At 46.4% G+C, this 17953-nt stretch overlaps 1 protein-coding gene across 4 annotated transcripts; it reads right to left on the minus strand.

The window, feature by feature from the left end:
- Positions 1-2373: 2373 nt before the first annotated feature.
- On the minus strand, positions 2374-14777 carry SALL2 (spalt like transcription factor 2). 4 transcript variants are annotated; one of them, XM_069463122.1, is made up of 4 exons: positions 14705-14777; positions 5964-6281; positions 3470-5558; positions 2374-2839 (listed from the first exon to the last, which is right to left on the minus strand). In XM_069463122.1, the coding sequence occupies exons 1-4, from the start codon at positions 14775-14777 to the stop codon at positions 2617-2619; spliced, it is 2703 nt and encodes a 900-aa protein (XP_069319223.1). In that variant the 3' UTR covers positions 2374-2616. The 4 variants fall into 4 exon arrangements, with proteins under 4 accessions (XP_069319223.1, XP_069319214.1, XP_069319205.1 ...); XM_069463113.1 differs by lacking the exon at positions 14705-14777 and adding an exon at positions 6668-6734; XM_069463104.1 differs by lacking the exon at positions 2374-2839 and having other exon boundaries at positions 3283-6281.
- Between the last annotated feature and the right edge of the window lie 3176 nt (positions 14778-17953).

Below are 17953 nucleotides of genomic sequence, written 5' to 3' on the forward strand. Positions count from 1 at the left end.
AAGGCTCTAAGGAGAGAAAAAATAAGTAGGGGTGAAGAGAGAAAAGAAAAAGCAATAAAAGCTATCAGATAAGCAAGGTCAATGAAAGAAGAAAAGCAGAACAGAAGAATGAAAAGAAGACAGAAGGGAAAATAAAGTAAAGCTGTGAGAAAGGGGGGTGGGGAGTCCGGCTTAGTGCTGGCCTGCTGAAGGAAGTTTCCGTCAATAGAAGCCTCACTGACAGCTGTTACCATAATGGGAACTGGCACCTAAAGAGAAGGCAAGTCTGGTTTAATTAGTTAAATGGTATTATCTATGTCCAGTGGGGCTGGGAGAGGTTATGGGGATGGAAGGATTGGTGACCCACCTCTTTCCATAGGCTGAAAGGAAAAACAGATTTACAAAGCTTTGCCAGGAATTAAAGATTCTCATGTGTTCCTATTCACCAGTTATATTTTAAATGGGATCTGTATTGCTCTGGTGGGGGCAGCTAGATTCAAACATTAGCTTTACCTTGAATTAAGCCAAGAATAGGTTTACTTACCTCCTTCCCTTCTGTCTTACAACAAGCCGCACATCAGGAGTCTTAATGATGTAGCAGGAACTGAACCCCATCTCTGATCACTAAGAAAGGGATTCTGCTGACCTGGGTTCGTAATCCAACTTTGCCACTAATAGGCTGAGTGACTTCGGGCAAATCATTTTACCAGTTCCATCCCTTTAGCACTAAGATGTCATGATGTTATAATCTTACAAATGCAAAAAAAAGAAAAAAAACCTAGAGAATTTAGGAAATTTAATTCTTTAGAAAAGTGAGATCTCACAGACAAATCTTTATCATGTGGAGAGACAACATTTTTTAAAAATTCATCTTTTGGGCCAGGCGCGTGGCCCATGACTATAATCCTAGCACTCTGGGAGGCTGAGGCAGGAGGATAGCTTGAGCTCAGGAGTTCGAGATCAGCCTAAGAGCGAGATCCTGTCTCTACCAAAAATAGAAAAAATTAGCCTGGCACAGTGGCATGTTCCTGTCCCAGCTCCTCGGGAGCCTGAAGCAGGAGAATCACTGTAGCCCAGGCATTTGTGGTTGCAGTGAGCTATGATGACACCACTGCACGCCAGCCTGGGTGACAGAGTGAGACTGTCTCAAAAAAGAAAAAAATCTTTTACTTCACCCCACCCCTAAGTGCTTCCTCTTCATTCTTAATGATAAGAATTCTCCTTTATCTTGTCTGTAGAAATTATTAGGGTTGAATTCTTCTCTTTTTCTTTTCTGGTTATAACATCACGTCTCAAGGATCATAAAGTTTAATTCACCTTGGTTCTACACAGTCACTGAAGTCAGTAGGCTAGCCTGGGGTTTGGGAAAGACTAACAAGGACTCAGCTTTCAATGTCCAAACAAAACAAAGCAGAACATAAAAGCCTGGTGGTAGAAGGTTCTAGGCAAACAGAAAACCTCCTAGACAATGACTGGGCACAGTGGGCAAATCCCTACCTTTTGAGAACACAAACGCCACAGGAAATTACATTAATTGAAGGTTGTTTTAGGACAAGGCTGAATAAATTAAATATTTCAACACCATATGTTCAGCTTTGGCAGGAGATGTAAGTGGGAAGGGAATCTCAGTGCTAGGGAATGCCCATATCACACCCCAGCTGGCTATTTAATCATGAAATAAGGAGAAACACAAATATTTGGTCAAAACACCTTTAATGATAGAGGGAAAGACACTAATATCTCTCCTATCTGCTCTTGACATTTTACTATGTTAGGAAGCTCTGGAGCCTACAACTTTGGAGGAGAAGCCATCACTCAAGTCAGTCAACAGCAAACCCTCACTGTCTCCTCCTCAGAACTCCTGTTCCAAATGATCCTATGTTAAGAGTAAATACTACATCTCATTACAGGACGGAGAGGCAGGGAGGATACCACCTAGAACTCATTTCCCAAAGTCTGGGAACCTAAGAACCAGACAGTGGTAAAGATACAAGCCCCAGCCCACGGATAGGCAAAACAGGGAGGAAAGGGGTCTCAAGAGAGGAAGATGAGGGAATACAAGGGGCCAGGGAATAACAGAGGGAGTTATCTAAAACTAGAAGCACACTAGTGCTAGGAAATCCCCCATGATCTCTGGTGCACTGCTGCACTCTATGTCACTATTAGCTCAAAAGAATATGCATGAGAATGTCCACATTCACAAGAATTTGAGGTCCCCTCCTTTCCATCATGTCCCTTTCTTAATCACATAGGTTCTCAGCAAGCTCTATGCTTTAGCAACATTCTTCAATTCTCCCTTATTACTTCAACCACCCTCACCAACAATGTTCATCAAAGATAACGACTAACTTCACATTTCCCAAAATATCCCATGGGAGATCTCTTGGCAAGAAATCAGCTTGTTTCCCAACTTTAAGAGGCCACGATGAATGAGAAGCTGGAGGTGTCCTGGCATATCGACCAACCAACATCTTTGCCTTAATGTGACAAGGGATTTACTGGGAAAATTGTCCTATGCCCTTCATTCCTCCCTACCACCTAGGGTACTGAGCCATAGGGTTGAGCCACCAATTACTGTAGCATCTTCATTGACAGCACCTGCTGGGGCAGGGGGTAGGAGACGGAATGTACAGTTTGCTACTTATCATCTATGATGGGCTTCTCAGGCACTGCCTTGGAGGCAGAAGGCAGAGGCCTCTCCTTGGCCTCTGTGGATGCCATTTTTGGGGGTACCTTCCCAGCCACAGTTCCTGGGCTAACCATCACTGGTGAGGCCAAGCATGAAGTGGTAGTGGAGGTGAAGCTGGAACTCCAGGGCTCAGTGGGCAGGCCACTTGACAGGAGAGCCATGTACTGGTTCCAGAAAGATAGGGGACCTACCCCTACCAGCTGAGCAGGAAGGTCCTGGGACAAGAAATCCTGTAGGTTGACCTGGTCACCAGAGAGGAGTGATGCTGTGCCCCCCAGAGACAGCTACCGGCCCCTTTGGGCTGGGCTGCAATTCCAAATGTGGGTGCTTAGGTGCACCTGCCAAAGGGAAAGGGAGAAGGAAAGAGGAAAGGGAAGGATCACCCCAGGGAAGCTGCAGAGGGTTCCCCTTGAGAATGTGAAGGCAGTAGAGTCTATTTTCCTCAGGTACAAAGAATGAAGAGGGGAGAAAAATTCCTTAGAGGGCCATCCCCTTGTAAGCACAATAATTTCCAAGCTCAGGGAAGAGACTAGAGAAAAGCCACTAGGGACATAGCATGGAAGAACTCAGAGGAAAAGACAAAATAAAGGCTCATAAATCTTGGAGGTCCTCTATGGAGCTCTCGGTTTCTGCTCCCTGGATCAAAGGGCAGCAGGTACAGAAAAACAGATTCATGGAATCGTGGGGTCATCTTTTCGGGGAAAGGGGGAGAGCCCTGGGGAAGTGATGGAAGGTGAACAGCCAGGAACCAAGGAAAGAGCAGCAATATTCTGAGGGCCGTGGGGGGCAAAGGGCTGTACCTGGTGGTGAGCCAACAGCATATGCTTCTTGAGGGTGGCTCGCTCCAGAAAGCCCTGTCTGCAGAAGACACAAGTGAAGAGTGGGCCCTCTCTGGAGTGGGTCTTCTGATGCTCCTCCAGAGCTGCCTGGGTGGGAAAGGTGTGGCCACACACTTCACAGGCCTTTCTGCTGCTGCTCTCCCCTGGCTCCTTTCTCACTGCTTCCTGAAAGCTCAGCTCCTCCCCCAAGGTGGTGCTGGTGCCCTCCCCTTCTGGGGTGAGTGCTAACGCTGGGCTTGAGCTCCTCTCAGGTTTGCCCCCCTCTTCCTTGGCTCCTGAAACATCACTGCTCCCCTGCTCCATCTGCTGAGGCTGGTCCAGGCTGTCAGGTGGTGGTGGTGGCAGAGAAGACTGTTGAGTTGCTTTCTCATTATTGTCCATCTCTTTCCCAGCTGTGGCTGCTGCCACCACTGCCCCCACTTCCTCCTCTGCCCCAGATGCCTCTTCTGAATCACCTCGCACTGATATTGCCTTTTCACCTCCACTCTCTGAGCCTCTCCCTGCCAGGGAATCTTCATCAGTCACATCTTCCTCTTCTTCCTCCTCCTCCTCCTCCTCCTCAGACAACTCTTCTGGTGATGGCTGCTGAGACTGCTGCGGGGGGAAGCTCCCTGCCCCAGGGACTGTAGATTGCTCAGAGCCATTCTCCTGGGCAGCTCCTCCACCTTCAGGAAGCGTGGTACTACCATTGGGGATCTGGCCCCCCAGGTGCATCCGAACATGCTGCTGCAGACTGACAGCATTGGTGAACTTCTTCTGGCAAATGGGGCAGGAGTTCTGAGCCCGGGCAGCTGGACTGGCCTTGTGGCCCACGAAATGGGCACGTAGATTGCCCCGGGTGGAGAAAGCTCTGCCACACACTTTGCATTTGAAGGGCCGCTCACCTCCATGTTGGCCATAATGCAGGCGTAGGGCCCGAGGACAGCTCAGCACCCGGAGGCAGATGACACACTGGTTAGGTCCAGAAGAACCTGAGGACGAAGGTGCAGGGGCAGAGGTTGTGGAGGCTCCTGAGGCAGTAGAGGCCACTGCCACAGCTCCTTGTCTGTCAATCTTTTCTACCAGTTGCTGCAGCTTCGATGTCTCAGAGGGTGAGGCCCCCAAGGGCTCTAGCACATAGGGGAAGGGGAAGCTGCCAGTGGACTTGAAGTGGTTGGTAAGTAGTGCCCAGCTTGGTAGCGAAGTCACCAGCTTACTTAGCTGCATGCGGGTTGCTGTGCCACTTTCTGTCACCCCACTGATGGCCGAGCCCTCACTCCCTGGGGGAGTGTTTTCATCAGCTTTACTCTTGGGCTCCACTGCTTTCATGAGCACAAACTTATTGAAAGCAGGGAGCCCTGGAGCCGTGGCTGTGCCTGCACCAGTGGAGAGCAGCGTCAGGCTCTCTGTGGCACTGAGTGCTGTAGTGGAAGCCACCAGGGGCTTGCGTTCGACACCTCCACCTGGCGTGGCTGCCTCCTCCTCGACCTTCTCTGGTGGCACAGACATACCATAGGGCAGGCCGCTGCTAGTGATGACATAGTCTAGGTGCTCTGGCACTGGGTGTGGGTTCATCTGTACGTGCGGGTACTTCTCACGATGCCGGTGAAAATGCACTTTGAGGTTGCCTCGGGTGGTAAAGCGGTTGCCACAGACATTGCATTTATAGGGCCTCTCACCAGTGTGGGAACGAAGGTGGATCTGCAGGGCACTGTCACTGCCAAATACTTTGGCACAGAAGCGGCATTTGTGCCTTCCACCAGGCTTCTCCAAGGGACTCATCACTTCCCCATAGCCCAGCTCACCACTTCCGTTCTTTGGCTTCAAGAGCCCTGGAGAGGCAGCAGCTTCAAGGCCTCGAGCTGCCCCAAGACACTGTGCTGCCAGTAGTCCCGTGGTGCTTGGGAATGCCAGATGAGGCGAGGCAATCAGCTGATCTGTGCTGCCCGGCAGGGCTGGGGAGGGGGCAGGAGTGGGTTTGTGGCTTCGCCCAACCCCTCCAGCAGAGAAAGGATGCTGTGACCCCAGTGGGTGGTAAAGGTGGAAGAAAGCCTGCTTGGGCGTTTCTGCCCCTGAGGAAGAGGAGGAGGAGGTGGAGGAAGATGCCAGTGTCTTGCCAGTTTGGACAGGCTTGATGGGGCTGAAGAGGGGCAGTAGGGGCTTGGTGGAAGAGGCAGTCCCTGTCCCAGGTAGCTCTGAGGGACTGGCAGGGGTACCCACCGTCTGGCCTAAGGAGCCAAGCAGCAGCACCTGCCTGCAAATTTGCTCAGTCATCTGCATCTGATGAATCTGCCGCTGCTGCAGCACCCGTAGCTCTTCCAAGATCAGGGGAATGTTCAAGTGGCTGCTGCTTACACCTGGGGGTGGAGGAGGAGGTGGAGGAGGAGGGGGTGCAGGGGTGGATTCTGGAGGTAACGGAGTTGCTCCCAGCTTGGGACTGGCCAAGATCAGGCCCCCGCCTCCTCCAGCCGCTGTACCTGTGGCAGCGACCAGGAAATGCCCTGAAGACTCCTCTCCTCTCCGCTCTGGGCCCCAGGTGGGATCTGTGGGCACAGAGGAGCCAGAATCTGGGGCGTTGCTGTGCTCTGTGTCCATGATCTGGGGACTATTGTGACCCTCTGGCCGGGGTTCAGAAGAGGCTGAAGAGTTGTTGGGGTTCTCCTGGCCCCCAATTATCACCATTACAGGAGGGTCAGTAGAACATGCGTTCTGATGGGCGAGGAATTCAGTTGGATCAGTGAATTGTGCGCAGCACTTGGCACAGACTTGGGGGTGATCCTCCTCGCTAGCATCACCTGGGGAGAAGACAAGGAGAGAGGGAGAGAGAGCGTGGGTGATGCGGTTGGGTTGGGTATACAGAGGCTCTAATTAACAAGGAGCCCAGGCACCGCTAGTTGGGGGTGGGGAAATGAGCTCACCATCAGGCCATGCAGAAGACTAGAGCTCAGTCCTGACCCGCATGGACAGGAGACAACCCAGCCTGGGGGCGGGGGCGCGGCAAGCGCATGCTACTCCTTTCCTCTGTCAGCCTCCCTTCCCCAGGCCACCAGCGAGTGCAAAGGAATGGGTGTGAGGACAGGGGCCTATGCAGAGAATCGTGCATTTCATCCCGCCCACCGAAAGTCCTGACCCCGGCGCATCTCCTCCGCCCCCACCCCTGCCCGGCCCGACCCTACCGCACCTCGGAGCTCCGCTGGCTCCCCGCAGGGCCCCCCGAGACGAGGGCTCCTCCCAGCTTCTTGCGCCATGGTTGTGGGGGAAGCGGAGGGCCAGGTGGGGTGGCAGACAATGGATATTGGGATTGAGGGAGGCGGCGGTGGCCGCCTGGGCTGCGCCAGCCTCTGCACCCAGCGGCCCAGACTGCGGAGATGGAGATCGGCGGCGGCGACGGGGGCAGGGAGCAGCGGCAGAGGGGGAGGGGAGCGAGGAGGCGCGGAGGAGGGGAGGAGCTGGAGCGAGAAAGCTGGGAGAGGGGAGATGGGGGAGGAGCTGATGAAGTGGGGAGTTTATGGGGAGGAGCTGCTAGGGAGGGAGGCGGGAGCTGGAGGAGGCGGGAGCGGGGAGCGCAAGGGGGGGTGCGGGACGCGAGCCCAGAGCCCAGGAGAGTTTCCGGAGGCTCAGTGACAGGTGCTGTGAGGCACAGTGGGGGTCCACCTTTCCTTGTGCTCTGCCAGCTCCCCCCATCTCCAGATGTCTTTGCCCAGGCCTGCCCTCCCCCGCTCCTGTAAGCTCAAGGGGCACAGTGGGAATCGTAGCCCTGCTCAATAGAGCAAGGCGATAGTCTTCTCTTATTTTTCTTTGGATAAAGGATCCGCTGAGCCTGGAAAATGTGGATTCCAGAGAGGGTGGTCTGATCTCCTCAGAGGTCTGAGGGCCAGAGGGGAAGGGGGAGCTCAGAACATCCACTCCTCACCAGCACGCCCCCCAAAAATACTCTTAAGTTTTCTTCAGTATTTCTCACTTCCATCCCCATTCTACTCCCATCCACAAAAGAAGTTTCTCAGGGTGGGCGGCTGCAAGGTAGAATTTCCAAGGAAGTCATTTCAGGACTCCTCTCTGCAGAACACTAAGCCCCTTAACTCCCGGCCCCTCCTCCCGCAGAATAATAGTTGAATGCAAGCTACTTCGCAGATTACCCGGACAACACCTCATTTATGGAGTTCATGCTGATTTTAAGAAGCCATCTCCTACTTATTACCTTCTCCTCTATTCTCCTTTTACAACACTTGCACACTGTCACCGTGAAGGTAGTGGGTTTGGACACATGCTAGCCAGCGGAGGCCCACCCAGCTCTGACCTGGAGAGGTGGCGAAAGCCCTCCTGAAACAATGGGGAAAATGCAGTAGGAGCTACCAGACAGCCTCTCAGTGTCTAAAACCCCTTTCAGCCACAACCTGGTTTCAATGCCTGCTCACCACTGCAGAGGCAGCCTCTTACTCAGAAAGGATAAGTTAAGGATAAGATGCCTCCTGGGCCAGATACTCTGCATTCCCTTTTTACCTTGAAATGAGTCTTTTTTTATAGGTTTCTTTGCCACCATATCTGCTTGCTCTTTTATTTACTTATTTCTTGAGTCCAGGTCTTACTCTGTCACCGGGGCTGGAGTGCAATGACTCAACTGTAGCTCACTGCAGCCTCCAATGCACTCTTAGCCTCAAGCAATCCTGCCTCAGCCTTCCAAAGTGCTGGATTACAGGGTGTGAGCCACCATGCCCACCCTGAAATGAGTCTTAAAGGATTTCTCACATCCTAAAATACTTTACCTTACCATGCAGGAAGTGACCACAGTCCTTGGTTTTGTGATTTGCCTGGGCATCAGTAAACCCACCTTGTTCTAATCCCAGTTCTATTCTTGCCCAGCTGGTAAACTGAGGCATGGTGGTCAGTCACACCATGCTATGCCACCATTTCCCTTTTCATAAAGTGGTAATATTGTAACTGCACTATCTTCCTAGGAGAAATGTTGTGGGGACAAAAAAAATTGAAAAACTTTTGACAAATAATGTGTACAAATGGGCCTTTTTAAAGCTTAGGGAGTCCTGAATATTATCAATTACAGAATTTACATTGTCAGTAGTAAAATAATCAAAGTAACCTGATATACACATATTAAAATTAGATCTGTTTTCCATGTTGCTTGTTAATCTTATTAATTTCTGAGGTAAGATATTGGCTAATATCACAGGCATGTGTCAAGAATAAGAAGTCTTTTGGGTGGGGGGCACTGAAACAACACAATTAAAATATTAGTAACATCCACTTTATTTTCAATATAAATTTTGCCTGTGTTTTTAAATTGAAAACATTTTACTGAATTGTGTTTTGAAACTTCAGATAATCATAAGGCTCTAAGCATTGTGAATCATGGCTCTGAAACAGATGGGCTCTGCTTCAGGCCTGACCTTTACAAATGAGGGAGAAGGGGGTCTCCTTCACTTATGGCAAGTCACACTTTAGTGCAAGGTGGTTTATTTTTTACAGATAAGGAAACTGAAGCTTGAAGAGGTTAAGTGACTTTTCCAAGTTCACACAGTAATTCAGAGAAGAAAGCATTCAGAATTTTGACTCCTGTCCAATGCTTTCTTGAGCATATCAACATTGTATGGCTTCTCTGATGCTAGAGAAAGGGCCCTGTGTGGCTCCTACCTGCCATTTGCTCTCTGGCCTCAGTAAGGGAGAGGGAATCAGATGGAAGCTTTCTTCTAAGCATTTGTTAATTAGCATTGAACATTTGATATCCAGTTGCTGTTTTGTCAAGTCTTCTGACAAGAAAAGAAATCCTTTTCTTTTCATCTTCTCCTGGGAAACACTGTCCCCTTTCTTGCTCTTTAATGAAATGTGCTTTCTGATGCGTAATTTGATCTACACTCTTCTTTAAGGTAAATTTAGTCCCTGGTGAAAGGTGATGGATCAACAGCCACCTGTAAGAGGAACCCTCCATTTCTCAGCACTTTGCATTCACTGCCCATCCTGAAAAAGGGGGGCAGGATTCTTACACAGACATGAATGAAGGCACAAACACAGGAATAAACTAAACTCCTAATGGTGTCCCTAGATAGCAGATAAGGTGAGGTAAGCTATCGTGGGTCACATGCAAAGTCTGGGGTGGATATAGGACTAAGACCTGGTCATACTTGTTTAAATTTACAAAGAGCTGAAATGACAAAGAAAAAGGAAACCAGGTGGCTTCCCCTCTAAACCTGGTGCTCCATCAAACTGCTGCTTTATGCTTGGGAGAGAATGGTTGGGCAGAACAAAGACAAAAACAGGTGGATCATGTGCAGCTGGGGGGTGGGTGGAGAATACATTTGAACAGTGGTTCTCAAACTTTGCTGCCCATTAGGATTACTGGGAGAGCTTTTAAAAGCCCTATGTCCAAGCCACATCCCAGACCAATTAATTCAAAATCTCTGAGGGTAGGATTCAGGCATTAGTATGTTTGTAAAGCTCCTCAGCCAAGGATGAGAACCACAATATCAGGGGACTACCCTTCTCATCAAACCTTCCACCCTGCTCCTCACAAATCTTACCTGAGCTAAACCTGGCTGAAATTGGGTTAGGCAAAGTGAGCTCTCAGTGCTAAATCGTCCCATCAGGCTTTCTCTCTACTCCACAACCACACATTAGCTTCTTTCTGTCCTTTCCTGGTAGAAAATCTGTTTCCATGAATAGAATTTGATGTAATTTAAACCTGGTTGTAGACTTAAGTGTCTGTATTGCTTTTCCCAGGTTTGTGCATCTTGAGTCATATTCTTTTTTTTCTTTTTAAATTTTAATTGATAATTTAGCCTTATTTCTAATTGCAAGATGAAGGGTTTTGTTCTACAGATTTCAAGCATTATCCAGCAAAGGAAGCAAGCACATTTGTATAAGCACTTTCCTAAACTTACTTACTGTTAACGTTGGACCAATACTAATTGGTAGCTTCCATAATTATGAATTGATTCTGCAACTGTTGCTATAGACTACTTCTTAGGGATATATATCATCTTTTTTCCTCATCCCTCTCTCCTAAATGCACACAATCAATCCTTTGCCACCCGCACCTACTAATGCACCTGTGGCTTGTGCAACACAGTAGACTAAGAAGCACAATAATTTGTATGCCTGCTGCTAAGTGAGAAAAATATATTTGTTTCCAGATTACGACTATCTTAGATCAAACATAAAAAAGGTCTTTTAATGGAAATTTTTCTGACATCAAAAGACTTAATACTTAACATGGGATTCATACCATTCTGGAACTGGAAGAGACTTTAGAGATCTGACTCTCTCATGGTACACGGTGATTCAGACCCAAGTTAAAGTCCAAGTTCTAGCACTTTCTAATCTTTGTGATCTTGGGAAAATTTCTTAATCTCTCTTAACACTGGATTTCTCTTTGTAAAATGGGTGTACAACCATAAAAAAAGAAGAAAATTCTGATACATGCTACAACATGGACGAACTTTGAAAACATTATGCTAAGTGAATTAAACCAGACACAAAAGGACATATATTGTGTAATTCCATTAATATGAGGTACCTAGAATTGGTAAACTCATTGGGGCAGAAAACAGAATAAAGACTAACAGGGGCTGGGAGATGGAAGAATAGAGATTTATTGTTTAACGGATACAGAGTTTCTGTTTGATGATGAAAAGTTCTGAAAAACAGATAGTAGTGAAGGTTACACAACATGGTCAATGTACTTAATGCCATTAATTTGTAACTTAAAAATAGTTAAAATGGTAAAGTTTGTTATGTATACTTTACTACAATAAAAAATGTTAATGGGGGTAGTGATAGGGGCATTGGAAGGAATAAAAGAGACAATGCAAAAAGGGCCTAGCCTAATACTGAAATGCTCCACAAATGTTAGTGATGAATGATATTATTAAAGGTCAAAAGCTGAAACCCTGGGAAAAGAAAGGACTTGCCCAAGGTCACATAGCTTCAAGGTCCAAGCTGGATTAAAAACCAAGTTTTCTGCATCCTTATCCAGTGCTCTATTGTACCAGGCCTGAGTTATTCTCTACTTGGGGGGTACATAGGGCTGAGTGGCCCAGGGCTTAGTTGCCCTGAGAGGTGAGGCTCTCTACTTCCAGATGTAAAGAGAATAGAACCGTCAAAACTCTGTTTTTGTCTTCTTTCCCCCTTTTGCTGGTCTTGCTGTCTGGCAGCTTCCATCTAAAGTACTCCCCTCTCTCCCTCTAGATCTGTTTGGCTGTTGTCCTGGTTTCTCCTTCTCACTAAATATCTAGGTTTCTGATTGTTTCCTTTATTTCCCAGATGTACTAGTTTGCATTTTCCCCAGTCCCATCCCTTATGTTCTCTAATCCAGATTTCTAGACTCTGTAGGGGAGAGAGAAATTTTTTTTCCTCTCCAGAGTTTTTAAATAAATAGACTACTTCCTGCTTGTCACTGATGTGCAATAACTATTCTGTTAGGTTTTGGTGTTCTGGTCAGGCAAGTTGAGCAAAAACAGGGCTGGAAAACAGGTTTTTTCAGACTGTTTCTTGGTGATGTCTTAGGTCACTGCAGACATGAGGTTTTTAAAATGCACAACAAAGACTTAGCATTTGCTTGTTATATATGGTAAACATTGCTTAAAAGAAGGTACAAGACTCCTGAAAACAGTAGTGGCACCCTAGACTACTAGATAAATGTCTGCTGATGCTGGTGTTGATGCCCATAATTTCCCAGGTACATCAAAGGGTACAGTGTCCCCCTAAATAAGAGCCCTCCCTACCTAATTGTGGGGCATGTTCTGGGCGGAAGGAAAAGTCAGATGACTTAAGATCACATAAACAAATAGAAACCCTTTCCGTAAAATGCAGGAAATGAGAAATTTATATATTATAAGCTTATAAGAGTAGGAAGGAATTTTAGACATGATCAAATATAGCCACTTTATCTTGCAGATGGGACCCGGTAACACTCCAAGTCATGCATGTAGCCTGGGATCTTTCTCTCTCTGGGGAATTCTGATGAGAAAACCCCTAGGCTTTCAAAAGGCAGATCTTAACAGACGTAAATACTGCTTTCTGGCTCCTAACATTAGTTTCTGTCTTTAATAGCTCAAAGGCAAAATTTCAACTGAAATTTGTTGCTGCCATTGGGTTTAAGCTTTTACTGTTTCTATGGTATTTGTAGGGTCCTATGCCTCCAAATGGAAGCTATATCTCAAAGGGCTTGAGAATCCATTCAAGACAATTGCTAAAGATACCTTTTGACTCCCTCACAGAAGATTTTTCCTCAGCTGTAGTATGGGGAATGGGTGAGCAGATGGGAGAAGTAGGAAGGAGAGGAGAGGATGCTTCTTAGAGGGTTTGGGGGGGTGGTGTTCAGCATAGTTCCACAGTCACACCAGCAGGGGATCAGAACTGTGAGGCATCTCTGAGGCTCTAGGGGAAGTCTCCTGTAGAGCACAAGGAGGAAACATCCGGCCTACAGCGGCATTAAGGAGGGTTAATGTGTCTCAGGAGGGAAAGATGCCACCACTGCAGAACCTCTAAATATGGGCACAGTAGGATCCCAGCAAAGCAGAGATTTGGGGGAGGATGTGTTCTACCCAAAACATAGTATGTCTGTTAAGGCTGTTTCATAGCACATGGAGCACTGATTTGACTTCAAGTCATTTTTTACAACAGGTTAAAACGCAAGTTTAGTTTAATCCATGATTAGTTTTAATGACCATAAATATATTATCCTAGGGCTTTTCATGGCACAGATCTCATAAAGAAAAGCTGAAGTTTGCCAAGAGGTTTCAGAACTTTGGTCATATTTCAGCATTTGCAGGAAGTGCCACTGCACTCACATATAATGATAATACCAATACTCATACACATTAAGTATTTTATTAGGTACTTTACTACAGGTATTAAGCACTTATTTATGCCAGGTATTTTTCCAAGTGCTTTATCAACTCATTTCAATTCTCACAACCACTTAATGAGGTAGCCAGAATACTCATCTCTATTTTACAGATGAAGAAACTGAGGCATAGAGAGGCAAAATGAACCAACCAAGGTTGCACAGCTAACCAAGTGATAGATCCAAGATTTGGCTAAGAGTTAATCTGGAAAGTCTGGCTTCAGAACTCTTGTGCTTAATCCCATACTGCATTGTTAGGTATATCAGTTATATACTAAATAAATAGTTGATCCCTTAGCCAGGACTTCTAGACTTCCACAGCGTGACATATGTAGCCATACCACTGACAAGTATATCCAAAACATGCTTGATCCTAAGAATTACCTGGACACTTGCAAAAGATATATAGATTCCCAGGCCCTAGCTCAGATTTGCTCATGATTAGGCAAGTTTGGAAAACCCTGATTTAGTGGAGTGAGCACCACCAGTACTGAGCATCAGGATACCTAAATTTTTGTCCCGATTATGCCTCTAACCGTCCCTGAGACTCTGGGCAATGTCACTTCTCAATACCTTCCTTGCTCTATTGTCTGCCTCTCAGTTACTAGAATGTTATAAGAATATGTACACTTATTTCTCCTCATGAAGGACATCTGTTGCTTTAAAAATATAATATTCTCATAAAATGATATGCATGTATTAACAGGTATGTTACCTTGCACTTTTTTTTTTTTTTGGCTTGGTCTCCGTTGAAGCATGAACCTAAGCCCCTCTTCCAGACCTGTCCTCCAATTCTCCTGCAGGTGACACAGATATACACCCCAAACCAGGCCACATTTTGACCAACATTAGCTCTTTTCCTCTGGGAGCTCTGATCAGCTCTCAGTTTAGCCCAACAATGAGAAACTTTTTTCTCTTCTCCCTCAGGGGAAACTTCACGTTTATCCAATTCATTCTCTTGCAACCCAACTCTCCAGAAAGAAAAGGGGGGAAAATCCCACCCCTAAGAGACGGTCTTCAGGTCTGAGAACGTTACTTAGCAACGGCACAAAGACCAGTGAGCACAGGGGGACCTGGGGAGAAAACTCTTGGGTGGGGAGACAGAGCCCAGTTTGAAAACTCCATTTCATCCAGAGAAAAACAAGGAAAACACAAACAGACTCAATCCCAAGTAAAGTGGAGAGGGGCTTCTCCCCAGCGCAGGTCATTTCTTTACTCCCTGCATCTCAAGTCCTTCAAACCCCCAATGATGAAGTCCGCCCTCCTGGTTTCGCCCCGTGGCCCGAGTGCCCTCCCCTTGCCCTGGCCTGACCCACACAGGCTGGGACTCAGGGGCCCCCCCACGCCTCCCCAGGCACCCACCGTTCTCAGACGCGCTGGGACCTTCGCAGTCCGAGATTAACTGTTGGGGTTTCCGCTGCTTTCGCCGAGACATTCCCGGGTAGAGAGAGGTGGGAGAGGGAGGGGCAACGCTCACTTAGTCTTAACCGGGGTGACCTGGTCCAGTCTCCCCCTTGGATCTGAAGCCAATTGATGCCTCTCCCCCAGTGCAAATCACTGTGAAGCAGAGATGTTCTCCCTTCCCAGAGACAGACTCTCTCTCTCTCTCTCTCTCTCTCTGACTCTCCGTTCTTGACTCTCTCTCTCTCTCTCTCTTTCTCTCTCAATCTTTGCAAGTCTTTAAAGAGGAGACGCCCCCTTTTTTTCTTCAGCTTCTTCCCTACGCTTCTGCAGCTCCCATTGTAAAAGCAAAAATCCTAATCTTTCCGCACACTCTTTTCTTTTGTACTGCAGAGGAAAGGATTTAACCCTCTCCTCCCTGCCAGGGCTACAGGCCTCTCCCTGTGCTGTCTGCTCAGGGACTGTCCCTTGCTTGTTTTTCTAACTCTTCTTCCAAGATCTTCACAGTGCATTTTGGTTCTTTCATAATTCTATGCCCCTCTGTTTGATAATGTGGCTGCTTCTGGGGTATAAACTGAAGTAAGAACTTTCTGATATATCCTGATATGAGGCCAAAAAGTCAGCTACTTCCAGTGGAAAATGGAGCTATGAGAGGTTGGTAAAAAGATTAATGAAGGACAGTTATTATAATAATAACTTAATATATGTACACCTCTTTATAATTTGTAGAATATTTTCATTTATGTGACCTATTTTAAATTTTACAACTCTGAGATTAGCACAGCAGGTTTTACTACTCCTATAGATGATCCCCTTTATAGATGAATCAAAAGGCTCAGTGAGGTTAAGTAACCTCTTCAAGGTTGCACAGCTGTGATGTAACAGAGACAAGCCTGCAATCCAAGTGCATCTGACAGTAACCTAGCATTCCTTTTCTTATATTGTTAAAGACACAATGTGCCACCAGACTGCTAGCATGGAAAAAAAAAGTGATTGATCTTAAGAAATCTCATTTAAAATAGTGACCAGGCCAGTGGCCTTCTGTCTCTCCCAATCCTGTCCAGTTCTTAGAGTTTAAGGCATGTCTCTGAAAACTGACTTCAGTGAGTTCCCTAGGTACCTCAGGTGGAAGCTGGAAGGAGGTACTTTCAGCTCAATATAAAGAAGCTTTCAAGTAGTGTGATGGACTCACCAGTAAATTTGTGAGCTCTCTGTAATTGTTCACACAGAGGCTGAAGATAATTGTCAAGGATTCTGCGTAGAGGATTTCCTTGTGGATATGAGCTTGGACCTTTAAGAATTCCTCCATCTCCACAATACATCATTTGGCAAACAACCAGGTATCTCCTGCTCAGCCTGCACACTAAGGGTGATTCATTTATCGTTCTTTAACTTCTGGCTGTGCTGGTCCTACCTAAATTTGAGTAATACTGAGCTGCTGGGCATAGAATATTCCAGATATGCCTTATCTTCTAGCTATAATGCCTGGGTCTCTTTCTTTTAACATTACTATCTTTTACTCTTTCGGCTGAGATAAGAGAACATCTGAAACACCATCAATTGGAAAAAAGTGGGAATTATTTTCCCCTTTTAAGTTTAGTGATGTAAATCTCTGCTGGCTGTATCTTTAGAGAAAAGCAAAGCAAAGCTCACTGAAAACTTTAGGTGCAAGTTTGAAGGTACATGCATTTCTTCCCTTACACAAGTCCAGGCTAGTTTGGCAATACTAAGAAAGGGACAGGAAGACAGCAGATGGTAAGAAAATGCTGGTGATAACTGAGGCAGGTACTGACATCTGAAGAGTTTGGGGAAGTGTTCTGATGTTTGCTTTGAAGGTCACTGAATTTCCATTATTTTTCCAGTCCTTTGGTGTCAGGACCCTGAGTGGCTTCCTCACGTTCCTCCTCTGGGACTCTCGTTTTTGACATTGTCTAATGCATACCGATAACTTTCCTGTGGTAGACAGGTGCCATCTTTTATTACTAGACTATTGTAGGAGAAACGGGGACATTGAGCCCAGGAAAGCTTCTAATTCTTCAATGGAGTAGACTTAGTCTGGTCATTCTCTCATCCTACTATTTCTGTCATTTATTTCCTTTTGAGGATAAGAAAGAAGGAACATAACTTTCTGCTTTTCTCAGGAGTCTATCAAATCTCCAAGTGGGCAGATTTGGGGGTCCACATTTGTCTCTTTTCTGAATCGTGGCTGTCTTCATTTTTTTCTATTTTCCCCCTCTTTCTTGCAGGTCTTATTGTGAAAGGAAGGGCTCTTTCCCCTCCTCTCCTTTCTTCCGCCCTCCCCCTTTTACCATTTTTTTCCTTTTACCTCTCCACTGTGGCCTCTTGACCTCCCCACAGAGTTACAAAAGTAAAATCCTTGAAGAGATGCTGCTGTGGGAATGTTAATGAGCCTTCCCCACAAAGGGGCAAAGACTTTACTTCACTGAGTTGGAAAAAAGCCCCTTTGAAAAGGGGTTTCTGTGTGTGGTGAAGTGGAGAGAGGAGGGGAAGGAGAGAGAGGGAGGGAGAGGGAGAAAAGAAGGGAGGGAGAGAAAGAGAGCAAAAGAATGAAAGGAGGAGAGAGAGAAATGGAGGAGAGAGACTCAAACTTAATACCAGAAGAGAATATTAAAACAATACTTTTCTTTCTTCAATTTGTAATCTAATTTTTGAAAAATGTTCCATGGTCTTTTGACCTTGTAAACTAAGGGCTTACATTCCCAAGAAGCTGCAGAGGCACTGAGGGCATTGGAGATAATAAAGGATAGGGAAGAGCGACTTACCCTGGCACACCACCCCAGTTCCTTCCCATGCCTGAGAGACTCTGGGAAGAATATTCTGCACTGGGGCAGCTGGTGGTGAAGATGGGCTCTTTCTTCTGGCTTTGTGGTTCATTCTTATAATATTTTCTAATTTTATCAGCTTTTCCTATTTTTGGCTTCCCTATTGGCTGTTGGTCTAATAATTTATCTCTGTTCAGGAACAGCTTAATAGCATTGTTGAGGTGTTTACATCATGAAGCCAATTTTCAAGCCAGACCACTTGAGCATAATCTGTTTCCTTCATGTGTGTGCACAGGTTGCCTCTGGATAGGTTAAAAATGAATGCTAAGGTATGTTGATGTCAAAATCAAGTCCTTAAAATAAAAGCCATGTTGATGCTTTTTAAAGAAAGCAGGTTATTGTGTTTGACTTTCAAAGAGTTTCCCAC

The sequence above is a fragment of the Eulemur rufifrons genome, chromosome 2, assembly GCF_041146395.1.
Source record: "Eulemur rufifrons isolate Redbay chromosome 2, OSU_ERuf_1, whole genome shotgun sequence".
NCBI lineage: Eukaryota > Metazoa > Chordata > Mammalia > Primates > Lemuridae > Eulemur > Eulemur rufifrons.

Coding starts and splice junctions, on each gene's coding strand:
- SALL2 (XM_069463104.1), bottom strand. CDS start 14,777: ATGTCTCGGCGAAAGCAGCGGAAACCCCAACAGTTAATCTCGGACTGC. Junction 6,282..14,704: donor TCCCAGCGCGTCTGAGAACG/GTGGGTGCCTGG, acceptor TCTTCTCCCCAG/GTGATGCTAGCGAGGAGGAT.